The sequence below is a fragment of the Homarus americanus genome, unplaced genomic scaffold (assembly GCF_018991925.1).
Source record: "Homarus americanus isolate GMGI-L3 unplaced genomic scaffold, GMGI_Hamer_2.0 scaffold30535, whole genome shotgun sequence".
NCBI classification, from domain to species: domain Eukaryota; kingdom Metazoa; phylum Arthropoda; class Malacostraca; order Decapoda; family Nephropidae; genus Homarus; species Homarus americanus.
Window position 1 is genome coordinate 6,093,657 of NW_024732440.1, and position 18,481 is coordinate 6,112,137.

Sequence of the window (18,481 nt, forward strand, 5' to 3'; positions counted from 1 at the left end):
ACCCCACACCTCACCCCCACCTCCACACACACCTCACCCCCCCACACCTCACCCCCCCACACTCACCCCCACACATCCCCCACACACCTCAGTCCCCCACCCCCACACACCTCCCCCGTCACCAGACATACCTACACCAACAGTGATATAATTCCCTATGTCCAGTTCCATAATCCTTTCTATATATATCTTTACCAGCCTTCATTATTATCCCCTCGTCGCCATGAACTCTAGTAGTAAATATAAGTAATAACCCCTGTACTGTACATTTGTCTGTCTGTTTCTACATCCTAAGATGTGAAATACGACGCCTACTGTGTCATAGTATGTCTGTTTGATATATCATATTTTTATTTCATTAAATATGTGCATTTCTTTCAGTCATTTTTTTTGTTGGTAGTAGTAGTATGTGTAACTGTGTGTAGTAGTATGTGTATGTGTGTGTGTGTGGTACGTGAAACTAGTAGTGGTGGTGGTAGTAGTAACGTGAAACTAGTAGTAGTAAGTAGTAGCCAAAATAACGTAAAACTAAAGTAGTAGTAGTGGTAGTAGTATACTTCATATGTAGTAGTAGTAGTAGTCATGCCTTAATATGTGTGGTAGTAGTAGTAACGTCCTTCTATAGTAGTATTGTGGTATACGTAGTAGTATGTAGTAGCATGCTCTGTAGTAGTGTAGTAGTATGTGCTGTGTGTGGTAGTACGTGCCTTAGTAGTGGTATACGCTAATGTGTGTGTGTAGTAGCGTGAGCTAGTAGTGGTAGTGGTGTGGTATGCTAATAGTAGTAGTAGTGGTAGTGGCTGTAAAACTAATAGTAATTGTGTGTGTCTCTGTAGTAGTGGTATTAGCGTGTGCTAGTAGTAGTATGTGTGTCGCGCTTATGTGTGTGTGGTAGTAGTAGTAACATGTGCTGTATGTGTGTGTAGTAGCATGCATATGTGTGTGTGTGTGTGTGTGTAGTAGTGTATGTATGCATATGTGTGTGTGTGTGTCTTGTGTGGTAAGTGTAGTAATGTGTGTGTGTGTTGTAGTAGCGTCTTAGTCCCAGAGTGTCAAGGCTCCCAAGGCGGCTGGGTTCAGGTAGGATCACAGCCCGCTCCTCCCCCGACCCCCTCAAGTGCCCCGACCACCTAGAGTATCCCACCTGAGAGCAGCTCCTCACCCCCTCACCTCATCTACCACACCCCTAACACCTTCACCCCCACCACCACCTTCACCCCACCTACACCACCTCCCACCACACCACCCTCCCCACCTACCACACCCCTCACCCCACCCTCACCCCACACCCCACACCTCACCCACACCCCTCACCACCCCTCACCCACACCCCTCACCCACCACTCACCCACCCACCACACCCCACCCACCTACCACACCCCCTCACCCACCTACCCACCCCCACCCACCACACCCCTCACCCCACACCTCACCCCCTCACCCCACCCACCACACCCCTCCCACCCACCTACCACCCCCTCACCCACCACCCCCCACCCCACCACCACCCCTCACCCACCACCCCCTCACCCCACCTACCACCCCCCACCTACCTCACCTCCACCCCCTCACCCACCTACCACCCCTCACCCACCCACCTCTCACCCACCTCACCCACCCACCCACCCACCCCACCCACCTACACCCCTCACCCCACCCCACCCCACCACCTCCCCTACACCCACCCACCTACACCCCCACCCACCACCCCCACCCCTCCCCCACCACCCCCTTCCCCACCCCTCACCCCACCTACCACACCCCACCCACCCACCACCCCCTCCCCCCCCACCTACCCCCCTCACCCCACCTACCACCCCCTCACCCCTCACCCCCTCCTCACCTCCCACCCCCTCACCCACCCCCTCCCACCCACCTACCTCACCCACCTACCCACCCCTCACCCACCACCCCTCACCCCACCCCCTCACACCCCTCACCCACCCCCTCACCCACCCCTCCCACCCCTCCACCACACCCCCTCCTACCCACCCCCTCCCCCTCCCACCCCCCTCCCCCCACCACCCCTCCCCAACCTACATCCCCTCTTGAAGTCACCACTCCCCTCCCCACCCTCTCCCCACCTACCACACCCCTCACCCCACCCTACCACCCCCTCCCCCACCTACCACCTTCCTCCCCCACCTACCCACCTCCCTCACCCCATCTACCACACCCCCCCTCCCCCACCTACCACACCTCCTATTTTTTAAACTGTGTATCACATTATGAAGAATAGGACGACTTTCCACGGTAATAGGAGGGATAGTTGAGGCTTGAGGCTAGCTAGTGGAGGCTGGGGCTGAGACTGGGACTAGCTAGTGGAGACTGGGGACTAGCTATGAATCTTTGGTAGTGGCAGGATAGTAGTTAATCATCAGGGATTAATTTTGAATGCTATTAAAACTTTCGCATATTTATGGATAGGAAGACTACTTAGGTGTGGTTGGACGACTAGTTGAAGCTAGGTAGCAGGAGGTCATCCAGGATAGATCGTATCCATCATTTGGGAGGGTGGGGTAGTCTTTGGTGAATTATGAGTTTATATGGATGAAATGTTTTGAAAGATCAGCTCGGGATGAAACTCTCAGGGGTAAACTCTGCCGAGGTCATGAGGGACTAGTAGTCTGTGTGTAGGCCTGGACTACCGGAGGCGGGGAGCAGGTGATGGCCCGGGATGGGTTGGGAATTAGTGGCTATGCTGCTTTAATTGGAAATTTGAGTGTAGTTGAACGGGCAGGGATGTTGGCCGCCGATATTGAACGGTGAGGCACACGGCTGGACGCTGCTGTACACTGGCGCGCCTGTCACCAGTCAATGAGATGCACGAATCTCAGTGACGCAAGTAACTGTTCCATTCGCCTTTAGGAAGACAGTGGCTTAACCCTTTGAGGACGACAGTTTAACCCTTTGAGGACGATAGCTTAACCCTTTGAGGACGATAGCTTAACCCTTTGAGGACGATAGCTTAACCCTTTGAGGACGACAGTTTAACCCTTTGAGGACGATATAACATCTCTGAGGACGACAGCTTAACCCTTTGAGGACGATAGCTTAACCCTTTGAGGACGATAGCTTAACCCTTTGAGGACGATAAGCACCCTTTGAGGACGATAGCTTATCCCTTTGAGGACGATAGCTTAACCTTTTGAAGACTATGATTTAACCCTTTAAGGATGATGATTTAACCCTTTGAGGACTCTGGTTTAACCCTTTAAGGACTCTGGTTTAACTCTGAGGATTATGGTTTAACCCTTTAAGGATGGTGATTTAACCCTTTGAGGATTGGTTTAACCCTTAGAGGATGATGATTTAACCCTTTGAGGACGATGATTTAACCCTTTGAGGACGATGATTTAAGTTATTTTCCCCAGCGGATTAAAAACTCGTCCTCGAAGGGTTAATTGACATGGTGAAAGAGGCTTTTTTCTTTGGTACTCCTAAGCTTGATCATATTTCCGTAGCGTAGGAAGTACATTTAGTCATTGTTTATTTCGTCAGCGTCATGTAAACTTCTTTTGTTTTAAATATTTGTAACTTCGCTGGTATGGTTATAATGTTCCACGTAGCTTTATTTATTCTTTTAATTAAGTACTGTACAGTGTGTGGGTGTTGACTACCATAGCCTACACAAAGTACGATCAGGTTCCAATATTTTCAGTAAATGTCTTTGTTTTTTTGTTTTTACCTGAAATTGTTACTCCTTATTGGTAAACCGCTCCTGTTCCCAGATATGTGTTGACAATTAATGTTTTTGTCAATATGGTACGGGTATTGTCCCCGGGGAAGGTATTGAAGCAGTCATCTTGTGTTTGTTTGTGTCGATGCTCTACAGGAGGGCTCTACAGTGTTCGGGGCGCATACGTCAGGTGTTGAGGTGACTGTCTGGTAGGAGAATCCTTCACTATGGCTCCTTCAGTACTTGAGTGTGGATGATTATACCTGACGTAGGGAGGCGCTCACCTGTTCATTTCCACACTTTATGTATCCGCTGTAGTCATTTTAACCACATGTATGAAAGTAAGTGTGTGTGTGTGTGTGTTTTATCTCCACATAACACATATTAGACACATTAAACACCGAGATACACAAATGTTTATCAGGTGAAACACTCGATTTTGTTTATCAGGTGTGTTGGAAGATTAATTACATCATCAGATTTTTAAAAATATCAATAATGTAATGGAGAGGTTGATGGTTCGACCCCAGCGGTAAATGGATACTTGACAATTGGAGAAGTGAAAGGTCGAGTGTAGTGTAGTGTCGACCACGTTGCCAGGTACACAGGAGCTTGGTGACCAGTATAACACTGTCTCTCGTACTAATGTGTCCAGTGTCATAAAAATGATGATAATTAATACATTAGTGATGTTTTTGTCTCAACTTGTAGGGGAAATATGACTCCGTATGAACACCTTGGATCCTCTTCTCTCCTCCGTCTTGTTAACACCGTATGTAGATTCTGTCTTACTCTGTAGCCTATGTCGTTCTCTACCACGACGCGCGCACTATCCCACCTCTCGTCCCGGGATAAGCTTCTCGTTATTGTGAACATCCTCTCCCGGAAGACTGTAAACCATTAGTCAGTTCTGCTGTGAGGAAAAAAAAAACTTTTACCGAGTATGTATATTTTGGCGTGGTCACGTGATTGTTGTTGTTAATGAAGCCATTTGTAGAAACAACGAAAGAAACTTGTAAAATTAACAAGGATAAACTCCACTTAAGTTGAGAATTTGCCACTTGACCGTCAGAGGTAATGAACTAGCCTGATCTTCGTAGCAGTGAACAATATATACACAAGGTTTGGTTAGGCCTTTGTTTTCTGTAAAGTTACACACAAGATTTCAGTGGTGGTTTTTATTTGCCGTTTTCTGAGTAACGAAAATTTTGAAATGTTTGGTCATGGTTTCCACCTGATTTTTGTCCTCAACATTATGTGTATTTATAAAAATTCCTTGAGAATTTACATGGTTCAGTGTGCAAGTCTGAAACTACACCTTTATTCACAATGGTGTCAAGTGACTCATAGGTGCCCACAGTGGTGCCAAGTGACTCATAGGTGCTCACAGTGGTGCCGAGTGACACATAAGTGCCCACAGTGGTGCCGAGTGACTCATAGGTGCCCACAGTGGTGCCAAGTGACTCATAGGTGCCCACAGTGGTGCCAAGTGACTCATAGGTGCCCACAGTGGTGCCGAGTGACTCATAGGTGCCCCCAGTGGTGCCAAGTGACTCATAGGTGCTCACAGTGGTGCCAAGGAGTCACAGATGCCCACAGTGGTGCCAAGCAGTCACAGATGCCCACAGTGGTGCCAGGTGAGTCGCGGTTGCCCACAGTGGTGCCAAGTGGTCGCGGGTGCCCACAGTGGTGCCAAGTGAGTCGCGGGTGCCACAGTGGTGCCAGAGTCGCGGGTGCCCCACAATGGTGCAGGTGGTCGCGGTGCCCAATGTGCCCAGAAGTGAGTCGCGGGTGCCCACAATGGTGCCGAGTGAGTCACGGGTGCCCACAATGGTGCCGAGTGAGTCACGGTGCCAATGATTGCCAAGCGAGTCGCGGGTGCCCGCAATGGTGCCAAGTGATGGTGACTGGTGGCTCTAGTTTCGTAGTTATGGTAATAGTTGTAGTATCTGTAGTTGTTATAGTCATAGTGGTAGTAATAGTTGTGGTGGCGGTGTTTGTAGTAAAGGAGATTGAGTAGTAGAAGTAATGATTGTTGTAGTGGTGGTGGTAGTATTGTAGTGGTGTTGTAGTAGGACTAGCATTAAACAGTAGTGGTATTATTATTATATTATTTATTATGTAATAGCAGCACTAGGCCGCAATAGCAGCACTAGGCCGAACAGTGGCAGCGGAATCATATGTGAAACTTTTTCGAAAATTTCAGGACAGAGCCAATCCGTGCAGGGATCACATAAAGCGATTACTGGCTTGAATAATTTTTTTGTATTTTTGGGACGTGTCATTCACTCGTCGTTATCGCGGGGAAGGCGGGAAAATTTTTCAGAATAGATCTTCAAAATCAGATAACTGAATTTGTCTGAAAATTTCCAGGCTGAAGTCTATTGATGATTAATTTTTATGCGTGCGTGTGTGTTTTTCGGCTAATCCATTTTTGACGCATAAAAAAAATATAAATAAAAACATACTAGGCTTTCTCTTGCTTCTTTCATTACAGCCATTATGTACTCGTAGAAAGTTAAAGTAATAGGAATGTGTTTACTTTATGGCCGATCATCATGCTGTACCGGGGAGGTGGACAGTTACAGTACAGAACCTCCATAAAATCCAAAATAACGATCTACCAAATATTTTTCTGCCAGGGCTAAACACCACATTTATTTATGAATTTCCACCATTTAATAAAAAAAAAATTGTAACTAGAATAATATCATATATGGCATTATTTGAAGTGTTTTAATTACATGTCAAATAAAATACTTCACCTAATGTTAAGTAAATAATATCTGGACAGTTCTTATCCAACACAAATAGCTTCCTAGTAGTGTATTCTCAGGCGGCTAAGCTACCACACACATAAGACATCCTCTTCTGCTTATTATGCTTTAGTTAGAGAGACAAATAAACCTGAATTTGTATGCAGAATAAACTATTTTATACACGCGATCTCTTGGTCATATGCACCGAGTTGTAGAGGGCGACGCGAAAAACAAAAACTAATATAATAACTACTTGGATAGGTTTCGTCTGGTTGCTTGGTATTGGTTGTCATAAACAGGTATTTACAGCTGGGTCCAGGTGTGTAGCAACAGCCTCATTGATCCCTTCAAGTTTCAAAACATCCCCTTGAAAACTGTTAGTGTGTTTGTCCCTACGAGGTTCAATAGTCAGCGAGGGTGACGTAGCCTAACTTGACCAGTCCCAACCTAACCAGACTTAAACACAACTTAAAGTAAATTAGATTCAATAACTTAACGTCACTTCACCTAACTATTGTACCATCCATCATTCGTACCAGTGAACCGTCGGAACATAGGATAGTTCCCCTTGAAAACTGTTAACCTCTCGATGCACGCACCAAATTTTGTGAACGACACGCGGACGAACAAGAGTAACATTTTAAACCCGGACTACATTCATGGCAAGGACATAAAAAATCTAATTAATTGAATACATTTATTTGAGGGTTTGCCAGTTAGGTTAGTGTCGACGTGGGTGTGTGTAGGGGTCGCTGGACTTGAAGTCGAAGCTTGTGTAAGCAGTATTTGCTTTTTCCAGTAGTTTTGTGATTATTGCGGACTTGTACAGTTAAGCCTTTGTTGAATATAGTTAATTTTATATTTGTATGTTTTGTTTAGTGATGTTACAATAGGTAGGAAGGAAGGAGCTGGAGGGGAGTATGACAACCCAGAGAGTAACAAGAGTGTGGAGTTGAGTGTAGTGTAATTCTGCGGTGGACCCGCCAGCAGGCGTCCCCAGGGGCCGCGCCCTTCTCCCCACGACTCCCCAGGGGGTATTCCCTCCCCCGCCCTCTCTGCCTGTATGAGGGTGAGGCGTGGTGGCGCGGCGGGGAGTGTGGTGGGCGTGGGGGACGGCAGCGAGATGTTATGTGGGCGCTGAGGGTTACGGCTGGCAGTGAGACTGCGTGTAGTGTTAGTGATGTGCGCACTCCCTCCACCTCACCTCACACTCCGTCCAAGGAAAACTTTGTAAAGACGTGATATTGTATTAACAAGTAGTGATTGTAATTATTATCACACCTTGGAGTGGAAAGAAAAAAGTTTTATCGTCAAGAAAAGTTGTTGTGGAAAATGGGGTAAGGGGCAGGTTATCGTAGTGAGCCATGCGTATTCCTGCTGTGACATTAGAGGGATGAAAAGGTTTGTCAGAATCACATTGTAATTTATTTTACGAGTTTAGACAATTTATGTTTTAATTCATTACACGAGAATATTCTTTTGGCCATACAACTGTGACGAATGAAATTGTAGTACACTATATTGGTCATGGCGCATCGTGAAAAAGTTTTGGGCGAGTTTTTTGGCCGCGTGATGATGAATTGCAGATATGTGGATATATTTTGATCACATAAGTGTGCGCGTACGAGCTGGTTCAGATTCTAGGTTTGTAGAGGCACATAAGAATATACCTCACAAAAATAACGTACAAAAAATATATTGACACTGTTAATTAGACACCTTTACCTAGCATCAAGTAGGGACTAATATTTAACAAGCAATTTTTTTCAATTTATTCTGCATGTTAATTTGATCAGGTGCCAAATGAAATTATATAGCGAAGTTGAAATCTCCCTATAATTTTTATATAATATTTTTAGACATTATTTTTCTGCGTTATCCTAACCAGTTAGAATTATTCTAACATCGGTGACAAGGAGTCGAGTCTCCAGTTTGTTGACTCTTGACGCCGTGTACTGTGTATTTTTAACGTGACACAGTAACCTGCCTAATGTTTCTCCAGTCTTATTCGATGGCAAATACGTTTGAGACAATATAATCACCGTCTCGGGTCAGCTGCCCCATACATTACCCGGTGTAGAGGAAAGAAGTTCTGTTAGTGTCATGTGGATGTGCCTTGAACATTTTAAAACTGTGACTTGTGGTGATATACTGGATATTGGTCACAACTCGTGATAGGATACCCTTTAATTTATTTTGAAGGTCTCTGTTTGTTTTCATGTATTCTGCGTTAGACCGTTGACGGAAACTTCAGCTTCGCCAAAAAGGATCTTGGTTTTCAGTCCAGGTAACCTTTTTATCGCTCTATGAACATTCAAGAGTGTACGGTTGTCTTTCATGTTGTGGGGGACGCCGTAATACCTGTGGTCGCGCCAGGGTCTTGTGTAACCCAACTTCTCGTCTCCTAGGTCAGTAAAACTTCAGTATACTGTAGTATGTAGTATCAACTCCTACTACCATGTCATCCTCAACTCGAGTCACTTATTTTCATTCGTCATATGATGTTTTACGGTTGTTTTCTCTTGTCCTTCCTACAAGTGACCACCACACAAATTGGAAATCTAAAAAAAAAATCAATATCTTTACTATATACATCCAAAAAATGATAGACATCTAGTGGCAGTCCAGCCGTGTCCAGAGTAATGTGACATGTTACACTATTGAATTTCTTATTTATTGCTCTTTAGTCTGTGATAATAATCCGACAGTCCACGTTCAAGGTTGGGCTCATTCCTCCTATGTAATTGAATTGCCGGAAGCCTATGGACAGACGCTTTTCGTTACTCATATTTTAAATAGACCAAATTTTATGAGAATATAAAAATAAACTGAGACAGATACAGTTAAGTAATTCTTCTGTCTTTCTGTTTTGTTTATATACGCGTAATTTTTTAGAAATTATAGTAACTTTAGAAAGATGTGGAGGAACAAGGAAAAATATCTGATTTGTAAACCACTAATAACACTGACCACAAGAACCAAGCTTTACTAATTCATGTAAATTTGAAGGTTGGTTGTCGAGTGGATGAATGAGAAGCCACTAGTCGCTCGTCTAATGTTTTTATTATCGTTTTTTTATCCAGACAAGTTATAGAATTGGTGGAAACAAAGAAAATAATATATACAATTGCGTAAATCCAGAGTTAAAAATCAATCCGTGTTATAGGACCTTGTGTTTTATTATGATGCTACGGAGTTTTAGTATTACTAATGATGTTACATTACAGTTTAATTGAGGTAATTGTGAGGTACTTAAAGTTTACAGTCTGAGGTAGTTCTGACATGATCTGTGTTTCAATAGGTTTTCAAGTACCGGTAACTAACTACACTACAATTTATTATTTAAAATCAACATCTTATTAGTTGTAAATTATATTTGGGGTTTCAAATTTACTTATATGTATTTTTAATTCTTCCAGTTCGCGCTAATAATTATATATATTTGTCATTTTTATCTGTGTAACTTATGTAATTAATGGTGTTGATAGATTTATTTTTGTAATATTTGGCCAACTCTACTTCTTAGTTAGTTTATTGGTAAATTAATACAAGGGTAACAGACTCTAGCCTAATCTAACCCCACCTACGGACCAATAAATCCCGACAAGAAAACGCCTACAACATAACTTAAATTTGTACAGAAAAATGTGTTTACCATTCCTTCAGATTCTTGTTTCTCTAGTGTTACTATATCTATGTACCTTACTACCTTCCCTTACCACCTTCCCCTACCTTCCCTTACCACCTTCCCCTACCTTCGTACTGCTATTATTTCTTATAACTGGAGAACGTAGCTGACTCACTACAGCTGCTGAAACCCAAAATATGTTCAAAATTGCTTCACAACTACACTTAGACAATGACTTAAGCCAGATTATTTTCATTTTATTAGACATATTAACGTTAATTCTGTTCCCTGTCTGATGTAAAGGGATCGTATAAAATTGAGGTAATCATTGTAATTTTTGGGTTATTTTTGGGCTTTTTTGTGGTTCGGGTGAAGTCAGCCAGTAAGGTTCATTTTAACGCATATAGTTAAGAGGACTAGTGGTGGTGGGAATCTTCTGAGAATGAAAACTGGGCCGCGTGTTATTCTGGTTGTGTTTCTTATAACGCAATGGTTATAAACCTTTACACTTAGCTCTCTGTAGCTGTCTCGAATCAGCCTTCTCTCTCTTCCCTCTTGCTCAGGGGATAAATAGCTCCGTGTCCTGTTAGTTCGTTGGTCACAAGATTTGACCTGACCTTCGCACCAGTGGCAAAATAGTATTTCCCGTCCTGGTTCATCACCCATGCTGAGCTCTTCTTTCGGTTAATTTTGTCTTGTTCCTTGATGCCCAACTTTGTGATCCGTACAGTACTACCGGTCTGTTTTTTCATAATATTCCAGACTGTGGTATGCTCTGCCTTCTTCTGTGTTTCCTTGCTCTTCAATCTCTCACTTTAAAAAGCTGGTTTTCCGGCATCTTTGTGGTGTAGATTAGTACAGAATAACTTTTTTTTCTATATTTATAATTTCTTTCCGTTCTTTTTTTCGCCCCAGGCTCCGTTGTGGGTCGTTTGACCTGTGCCTGGGTGGGCTAATTCCCGTAAAAAAAATGTTAATGGGGATAATCTACCAATTCTTTATTATAATCTGGGACGAGTCTGTCATCGAGTTCCTTGTGTGGTGAGTAGTGTTGTGGTACACCGGCCAGGAAGTGTTGTGGTAGACCGGCCAGGAAGTGTTGTGGTAGACCGGCCAGGAAGTGTTGTGGTAGATCGGTCAGTAAGTGTTGTTATCTTGCAGAGGTGAGCGTGGGCGGGTCATCATGGGACGTGGGCTCTGATGGGCGGGGTTCCCTCTCTCCTGCATCATCTGCCACGCCCACTTCTGCCTCGGAGACGGACGTGGAGGCAGCAGCCACGGTGGGCGTGACCCAGACCACGCCCTACCAGTGTTCCTTCTGTGATCGGGCATTTCCTCGTCTCTCCTACCTCAAGCGCCACGAGCAGGTGTGTACATCCGTCCTCTACCCAGGCTGTACAGTCATCTTCACCACCTTTTATGTGTGTTTGTGTCTCGATCTTTGTTGCATTTGTTCAGTTTAATTTGTATTATAATGTAGCTGCTGAATATGTATTAGTACAGGGTGTTTAGGTATACTTTCCTTTTAGGTCTTTTTTTGAAGAATTCTTAGTCAAGTGTTTTTATAGTATTAGTATCACTATCACCTAGCGCCTTTATCTACCTCTACCTGTGATCCTCCGAGGTAGCCCCCCGTAGCAATTTCAATGTTTTTTATATTTCACCGGCTTTAATCCTTCTTAGACAATACAGAAAAAGGTTAGCTGTTCACCTCGTCTGAGTTTCCGTATTATTTGTAGTGTCCTCAGCTTCAAGTAAACTCGTTAGCAGTTACAAATAATATATTGTGAAATGTAAATACTCTTTCTTAGTAACTTTGTCAGCCATGTAAATTATTCGTAGCATTTATCAGGAATATGTGGATTTAAAGCCCATAGATGGTCAAGCATGATTGACAATCATTGGGATTGCATAATCATTTTCATTTGTGTGGGTAGGATTGAAGCGCGCAAATGATTGAAGATTATCAGACACTGATAATTTGTTGTCAATCATGACGATTGTGCAATCATGCCTGGCGGTTTTTTTTTTACGAGGATTATAGCCCGGGCACAGGTCACTGACCCACATCGGCAGGGGGGCGAAAATGTAACAATGGTAGTAATAATAATAATACAAAAATGAAAACAAAATCAAGTGAAACAATATATGTATGTTGTGTTGTTAAAGTAAGAGACACTATTGAAACCCTGCAATTGGGTGGGGGTAAAACACGTCCTTTTCCCCCCTTTGGTTCCTCTTTCCAGAGCAAAGATAATAGCTATGCATGCAACCTCAACACTCATGTTGTCTAACTCTGCCACACACACTAACTGAATATTGTACAACCTCCTTATACGTAAGTGGCCATAACAAATGATTGCTCAATCATAATGCTAGTCGTGCTTGACCATCTTTGGGGGCCCTAAGTTATCAGTGGTAGGTTGGCTTTTGCTAGATAGTCCCAAGTGTATATATTGCCTCTAGACCATTATAATCAGCAGCCTGTACCTTATAAACTGTTATTATACTTATTTCAGCTGCATGGCTTAAACACTCGAGAGAATCTGTCGCCTGACCCTGCATGTTGCTGCATGTACCCTCGCCTGCTACTGCTGCTTCCTCTCCCTGCTTACTCGCAGTCTCTCAACAATATGGTGTTAGTGTGAAAGTAATGCCAACAAGGGATATGGCTGGTTTTGGAACAGAATGTGAGTATGGGAACCAAACAAGTGAAAAGTACTGTGTTTTACGATGGAGTAATTGAGGAAAGTGACAGTGTTAGAAGTTGCAGTTGATGAAAGTCTGAAATGTACTGAAACTTGTGATGATGCATACAATACTTATATAAAGTGCTCAGGGGAATTATATGATGTGATGTGTGCAGGAAATGACAGAAATGAGTTGCACATGGGACTGATGGAAAATAATTCAGTCTCGCCAAAACTGCAAAATTATAACCGAGCTGAATTGGCAGTCACAAATTTTGAAGTGAAAAAAAACAAAATAGTAAAGAAAGGAGATCTGGATGGGGTGGCTATTGAAAGTGTACCTCTGTTTGATATCGGCTCTGTAGATTTAAACTCGGACCAGTGTCAAGGAAAAATGAAGACTTGGTTTGGAAGATCACCAACGATACTGAGGAGACCAAGTGAAGATGACAGTGACGGCCCTTTAGAGAAAAACCTAAAACAAACTCAATTCACCTCGACACAAAATCTGTTTGGAAGGTATCAGAGACTGAAGTTGGTTCTTCAGATAATGGATATGCTGGTTCAGGAAGCTCGACTTGGAAGATTAACTGCTCGTTCAGGAATGAAGAATCATCTAAAGTGAGCTGTAGTGACATTCAAACTCCAGATGGGATGAATGTTGAGACGACACAAGAAAACAAACTACTAAAATCAAGAAAACCTTCAGTTGAGGCGTGCACTAATGTGTGGATGCAGGATAATGTCTTCACTTACGTTGAAAAAGAATTAAAGAAAATGGAGGTTTGCCACAAACCTCTTCAGAAAAACAGTCCAGTATTTGAAGAGGTATTTCACTTTATCGAGATGGAATTGAGAAAGTTAGACTCAAGAGTCTGCCCTGGAAGGTCTCCCTCTGCACTGACTAAAGCCTTTGATTATGATGACATTTTCAAAACACCAAAATATAAATGTTCTGTAATTCACCTCAAGCAACCAAGAAATCATGCTTGGCAAGTAACTGTGACAGTGTAGCTGAGGATTGTAAAGTCGGACATTATTCAAGTGACGTAGAATCAGGTGGAAGTGAGAGTTTAAAGTCTATTAATGGACTTTATTCCCCTACTTGTGATAACCTTTTGGCAGGACAGAATGTCTCCAAAGTGTTTGAGAAACCAGTCAAAGGCAGTGACACTGTTCTCTGTTTGAGGCATCTCGATCAACTGCCAGCTGACATGTACAGTAGCACCAGTCTTATGAAACCGCATACTAGCAAGCAATTTTCAGTCTCTCTGCCTCCCAGTCAGGAAACATCAGTTATGGATGATAATACTGACTGTAAATACAAAGCATTCCAAGTAATAAAAGGTTGTGCATCTAATATCTCGCTCGAGGCCAAAGATGAAGAGGCAATTGAAGGGAATCTGTACAGTGGAGATATTTTAGTTAACCCAGGGAGAGTTTTGAGAAGAAGACTGAGGAAAAGTAACAGGTCAGAACAAAGATATGGACGAAGATAAAGACTTGAAGTGGAAAAGGGTACAGAAAAAAATTAACAGGAAAATGAAGTTAAAAAAAAGTAATACCGTTATATCAAAAAAAGCAAATAAAACAAAGCAACTGAGAAATGACCTATGCTGTTCGTAAACCTCATTCACAGTTTAATTTGAAAAAGAATCGCCTCGATGAAGTAATTGATCAGGTAACCTATGATAATGTGTGGATCGGCAGTCGGAACATTACACCAAAAACCCTCTGAATCACAGTTTACTGGTAATACGATTCACGAGGAAAACCTGAACTTGATCTCTGCAGCATCTAAGTATTCTGTTTTGCCTCAATCCTCATCTTCACCTCACTTACCTTCCATTCCTGATGCATTACAATACTCTCAACGAGCAAGTCATGTTCCTCAACTAAATTGCAGTAGGAAAAGATGCAGTGATCCTGACATGTGGGAAAGACCTCTTCTCAAGGAGTCAAGTAGTGACAAGATAGAAAATATGAGGACTTCACAATATGATGGAGAACATTTCAATTCTTCAATGCAGCACATGAATTTTCATAAATGTAAGTTTCCTCATCCTTTGCCAATGTATACTAGTTTAAGCCTTTTATCCTCACCCAAGGTCAATTTGTTTTCAAAGGCCTCGTCAAGTAAGACAGAGACTGGATCAAAATGTCTTGCATGTGTACCATGGCAGCAGCACATGCTTTCCTGTGACATACCTTCCCCGGCTAAAAATCCCATCCACAGTACAACCGCCCCCTTACATGCCAATGTGTCTCCTCGGTTGTTTTCTTCGTCTGACAATGGACGTTATTTGGACTATGTCGTCTCGATTACAACTCCTATGAGAATAAGGGAAATGAGTGTTTGACAAGTAACGTTGTAGGTGAGTGTGATAAGAAAGAAGAGCTCGAGAGTATTACAGAAATTAACAACTATGCCAGTGAAGGTGTGACAACTGGAAGACAAATGGAAATTAATAATGGAATGATTAAAATAAGACCTTGTGGTGTTCCAGAAATATTCAAAGATGTACAGACTTCAGAAGCTATTGATTTACAAACTGGAGCCACTGCTGGACACAGTGAAAAGTCACAGGTACTCTATAGTAATTTGAATGCTGTGCACCTTGAGCAAGAGAGACTGGTTCCAGGTGTAATTCAGTTACACACCTGTGAAAATGTGTATGATACCATTTGTAAGCAGGAATTCGCCGTAGAAAATATTGAGGTTTTGGAATGTAATAATTCTTCTAACGTGCTCAAGGAAACCACTCTCTCCGTGCCCCTTTCAAAAGAAATAAGTGCATGGAGTCTCCTTTTAGACAGGATGGTTGTAGGCATGAACTACCTTCATTTTTCTCGGATCCAGTAGATGGCAGTAAACTTGGCGAGGAAGTTGTCAACGTGTGCTGCCAGGAAGAGGATCCTAAAACTCATGACTACATTTCTCTAAAATTTCCCAAGAATCATATTGGTGATCAGATGGAGAGTGAACAGGAAACACAGGTAACAGAATATAAATTTTTTGGAGGATTACTGGCAAATAACTGTGACTCTTTGCCATGTGTAAATGTTGAACCTGGTGATAGTAATGAGAAGTTTGCATCAGGTGCAGGTGAGGTCAAACTTGTCAACTGTGGTGGTAAAGGATGTATCAAATTGGAAGATTCAGAAATACCATCCCTACATTCTACCCAAGAAAAGACGAAAGGGAATGTTTCGAGTACCTAGGAGGCAGAGAAAAAGTAATGACACTCATATTAATAAATCAAAGTGTACACCAAGTAGGTATTTATGCTCCCAAAGATGCTGTACTGGATACAAATGAGAAGCCGTTGTCTCTCTCTGGATTGAATCTACTTGTTCAGGAAAAAATCTCTACTATTCCACAATCAGAAGTTAACAATTTTCAAGACATTGAAGTGAAGAGAGAGACCTTTCCTGTCCTTCAAATACCAGAGGATGATGTGTTAGTGGATATTGCAAGTTCAGAAACGTATAAAGATCAGAAAATTGAATTTAGGTCTTGGAACAAAGGTGGAATACTCTGAGGATGAAGACAGAAATAACAATCGTAGAGGTCAAAAGGTTATAGGTGAAGTTAACAAACCTTCAGCTTCAGAACTAACTACTGCAAAAAGGAAGGCAACTGTAGAAAACTTACTCGCCAGTACTCGGCCTCGTGTACAAACCCTATCAAGGAACTCAAGTTTTACACCTCCCCCATACTAAATCTTAAGAGCATTCCTGATGAAACAAGATTATCAGATTTACTTCCAAGTGAAAATTCTGAAAGTTTCGATGCCTTTCAAAATAAAGTGATAACAGGTTTGGCCAAGCCCTTCTCATTGCAAAAAATACCTGAGACTGAAAATATTTTAAAACCTGAGACTGCTGGCGAGAATATGTTACCTTGCAGTGAAGTTTTATGTTCACAGTCTGATGAACAGAAACCTGACACTCTTCAATCATTCAAAACCACATGGTCAGGGAGCAGCTCTTCACCAGATCTAAGAACCATGTCACCTTCCTCCATTGTCAGGCGAGGTGCTCACTTTAAACTCATCCACAAGATTGCCCCGTGTATCCTCCGCCCAAATAGGTTCAAGGCTCTCCCTCAGAACGATTCTTTTACCAGTCAGCCTGTGACTGATAAAAGACCACAGGGGCGATGCCTTAATAGAATCAGTTCATCAGACGATCACAAATTAGATTTTGATGCTACTATTTTGTCCAATTCAGGCTGTTTGTCTTGTAAGGATTTTAGTATTTCTCACAGTATCAACGATATTTCATATGATGAGGATGTTAAAGTTTCGTTAAATTTCTCTGATACTTCACTTTCCACTAGTGATACAGTGGACATCAATGTTGATATTGACCCTCTTGAAGTAAATGAAAAACAAAGTACTGGTGACAGTGATTTAATACAGGGTAAAAGAACATCATCTGTTAATAATGCTGACAAATCTTCCATTGCATCAAGTTCTGTTCCTGTAGTTCCTCAGATATTCAACTCGAGGAATGATCTTCCTGCCTCCTCAGCTTCTAACCCATTCATAATAACATTGGTCAGTGACAAGGGTTCAAATAAAAGAGCAGAGAATGATAGCACAAATTATTCACCAAAAATCAGAAATAGATTAACTAATAGAACATCTGAAAATATTCCAGATATAGCAACATTTGAAAATTTTAAAAAGGCAGAGAAGATTGGAGGCACGTCACTTGAAGCTGAAAATACATACAATCCCTTTTTTGAAACAACTAACTGGAGTTCTTTTCCCTTCACTACCAATGGTAAGGATGCTGACTTTGCTAAGGAGTTCAGTGACATGAATGTCTCAAGAGATACTGTGAAAAACTCTAATTCCATCCATTTTTTACTTCCTGAGGAGTCCATACTCGATACACACAAACACACTTCCCTCACATTCAGTGAGCTTAGTTCACAAGATCATCTGGATGTAGCTAAACCTGTTGTTGGAACTAACTTTTCAAAACATTCCAGTGACTCTGAAGAATATGAAAGTAATTTAAACAAAATAGAAAAACTGTGCATATTGGAATATTCTGAGCAAAGTTCCTGTAAATCTTATTTGCTGAACAATTCAATTAGTGGAACAAAGAGTTGTCTGGCTGAAAACAATTTCTGTTCCAGTGACGAGAGAAAAGGTAGATCAAAGACAATGAAGGATAGTTTCCATGTATCAGAGAACTCGCATTGTGACAGTGGCACAAAATCGATGAAATGTAGAGCCTCCACAAAGTTAAATAAATCATCCCAGAGGAAAAAAATTAAAAACCTTGCCTTCACCAAATATAGTGAGGAGGAGGAGGAGGAGGACATCTTAGATCTAGCTGTAAGAGCTGATCTTTATGATGTGGTTACACTCGGGAATGTTTCAGAGTATTCGTGGCCACAGATAGAGGAAGCCAATGTGCCTGCACCACTTATTAATCAGTACTCGGAGGATTCCTCAGATCAGGCATCAAGAACAAACACAGTTCGTCTTCGTGCCCAAAGAAAATTGAATTTTGCAGACGACAATAGATTTTCATCCCGTGAACCAAACAAAGGCACCCCAATACAGAGCAATCGATTCGGGCCCATTGGAGGTGCCATGGATGTACCAACCTTGAGTATCGCCGACGATTATCCAGACAGTATTGAAAGATTCTTCATCCTAAAGGACAGTACGCTAGTTGAGGTGTTCAACATCCCCGACGATGC

The 18,481-nt window shown here is 42.3% G+C and overlaps 1 protein-coding gene across 1 annotated transcript in view; it reads left to right on the forward strand.

Annotated features, from left to right (window-relative positions):
* Window positions 1-18,481, forward strand: part of LOC121868788 (zinc finger protein 423-like) — a 47,454-nt gene that overhangs the window by 17,899 nt on the left and 11,074 nt on the right. Inside the window, exon 2 of the mRNA XM_042369707.1 lies at window positions 11,228-11,433. Coding sequence (XP_042225641.1) covers window positions 11,228-11,433 — 206 coding nt within the window. The remainder of the gene's footprint in view (window positions 1-11,227; window positions 11,434-18,481) is intronic.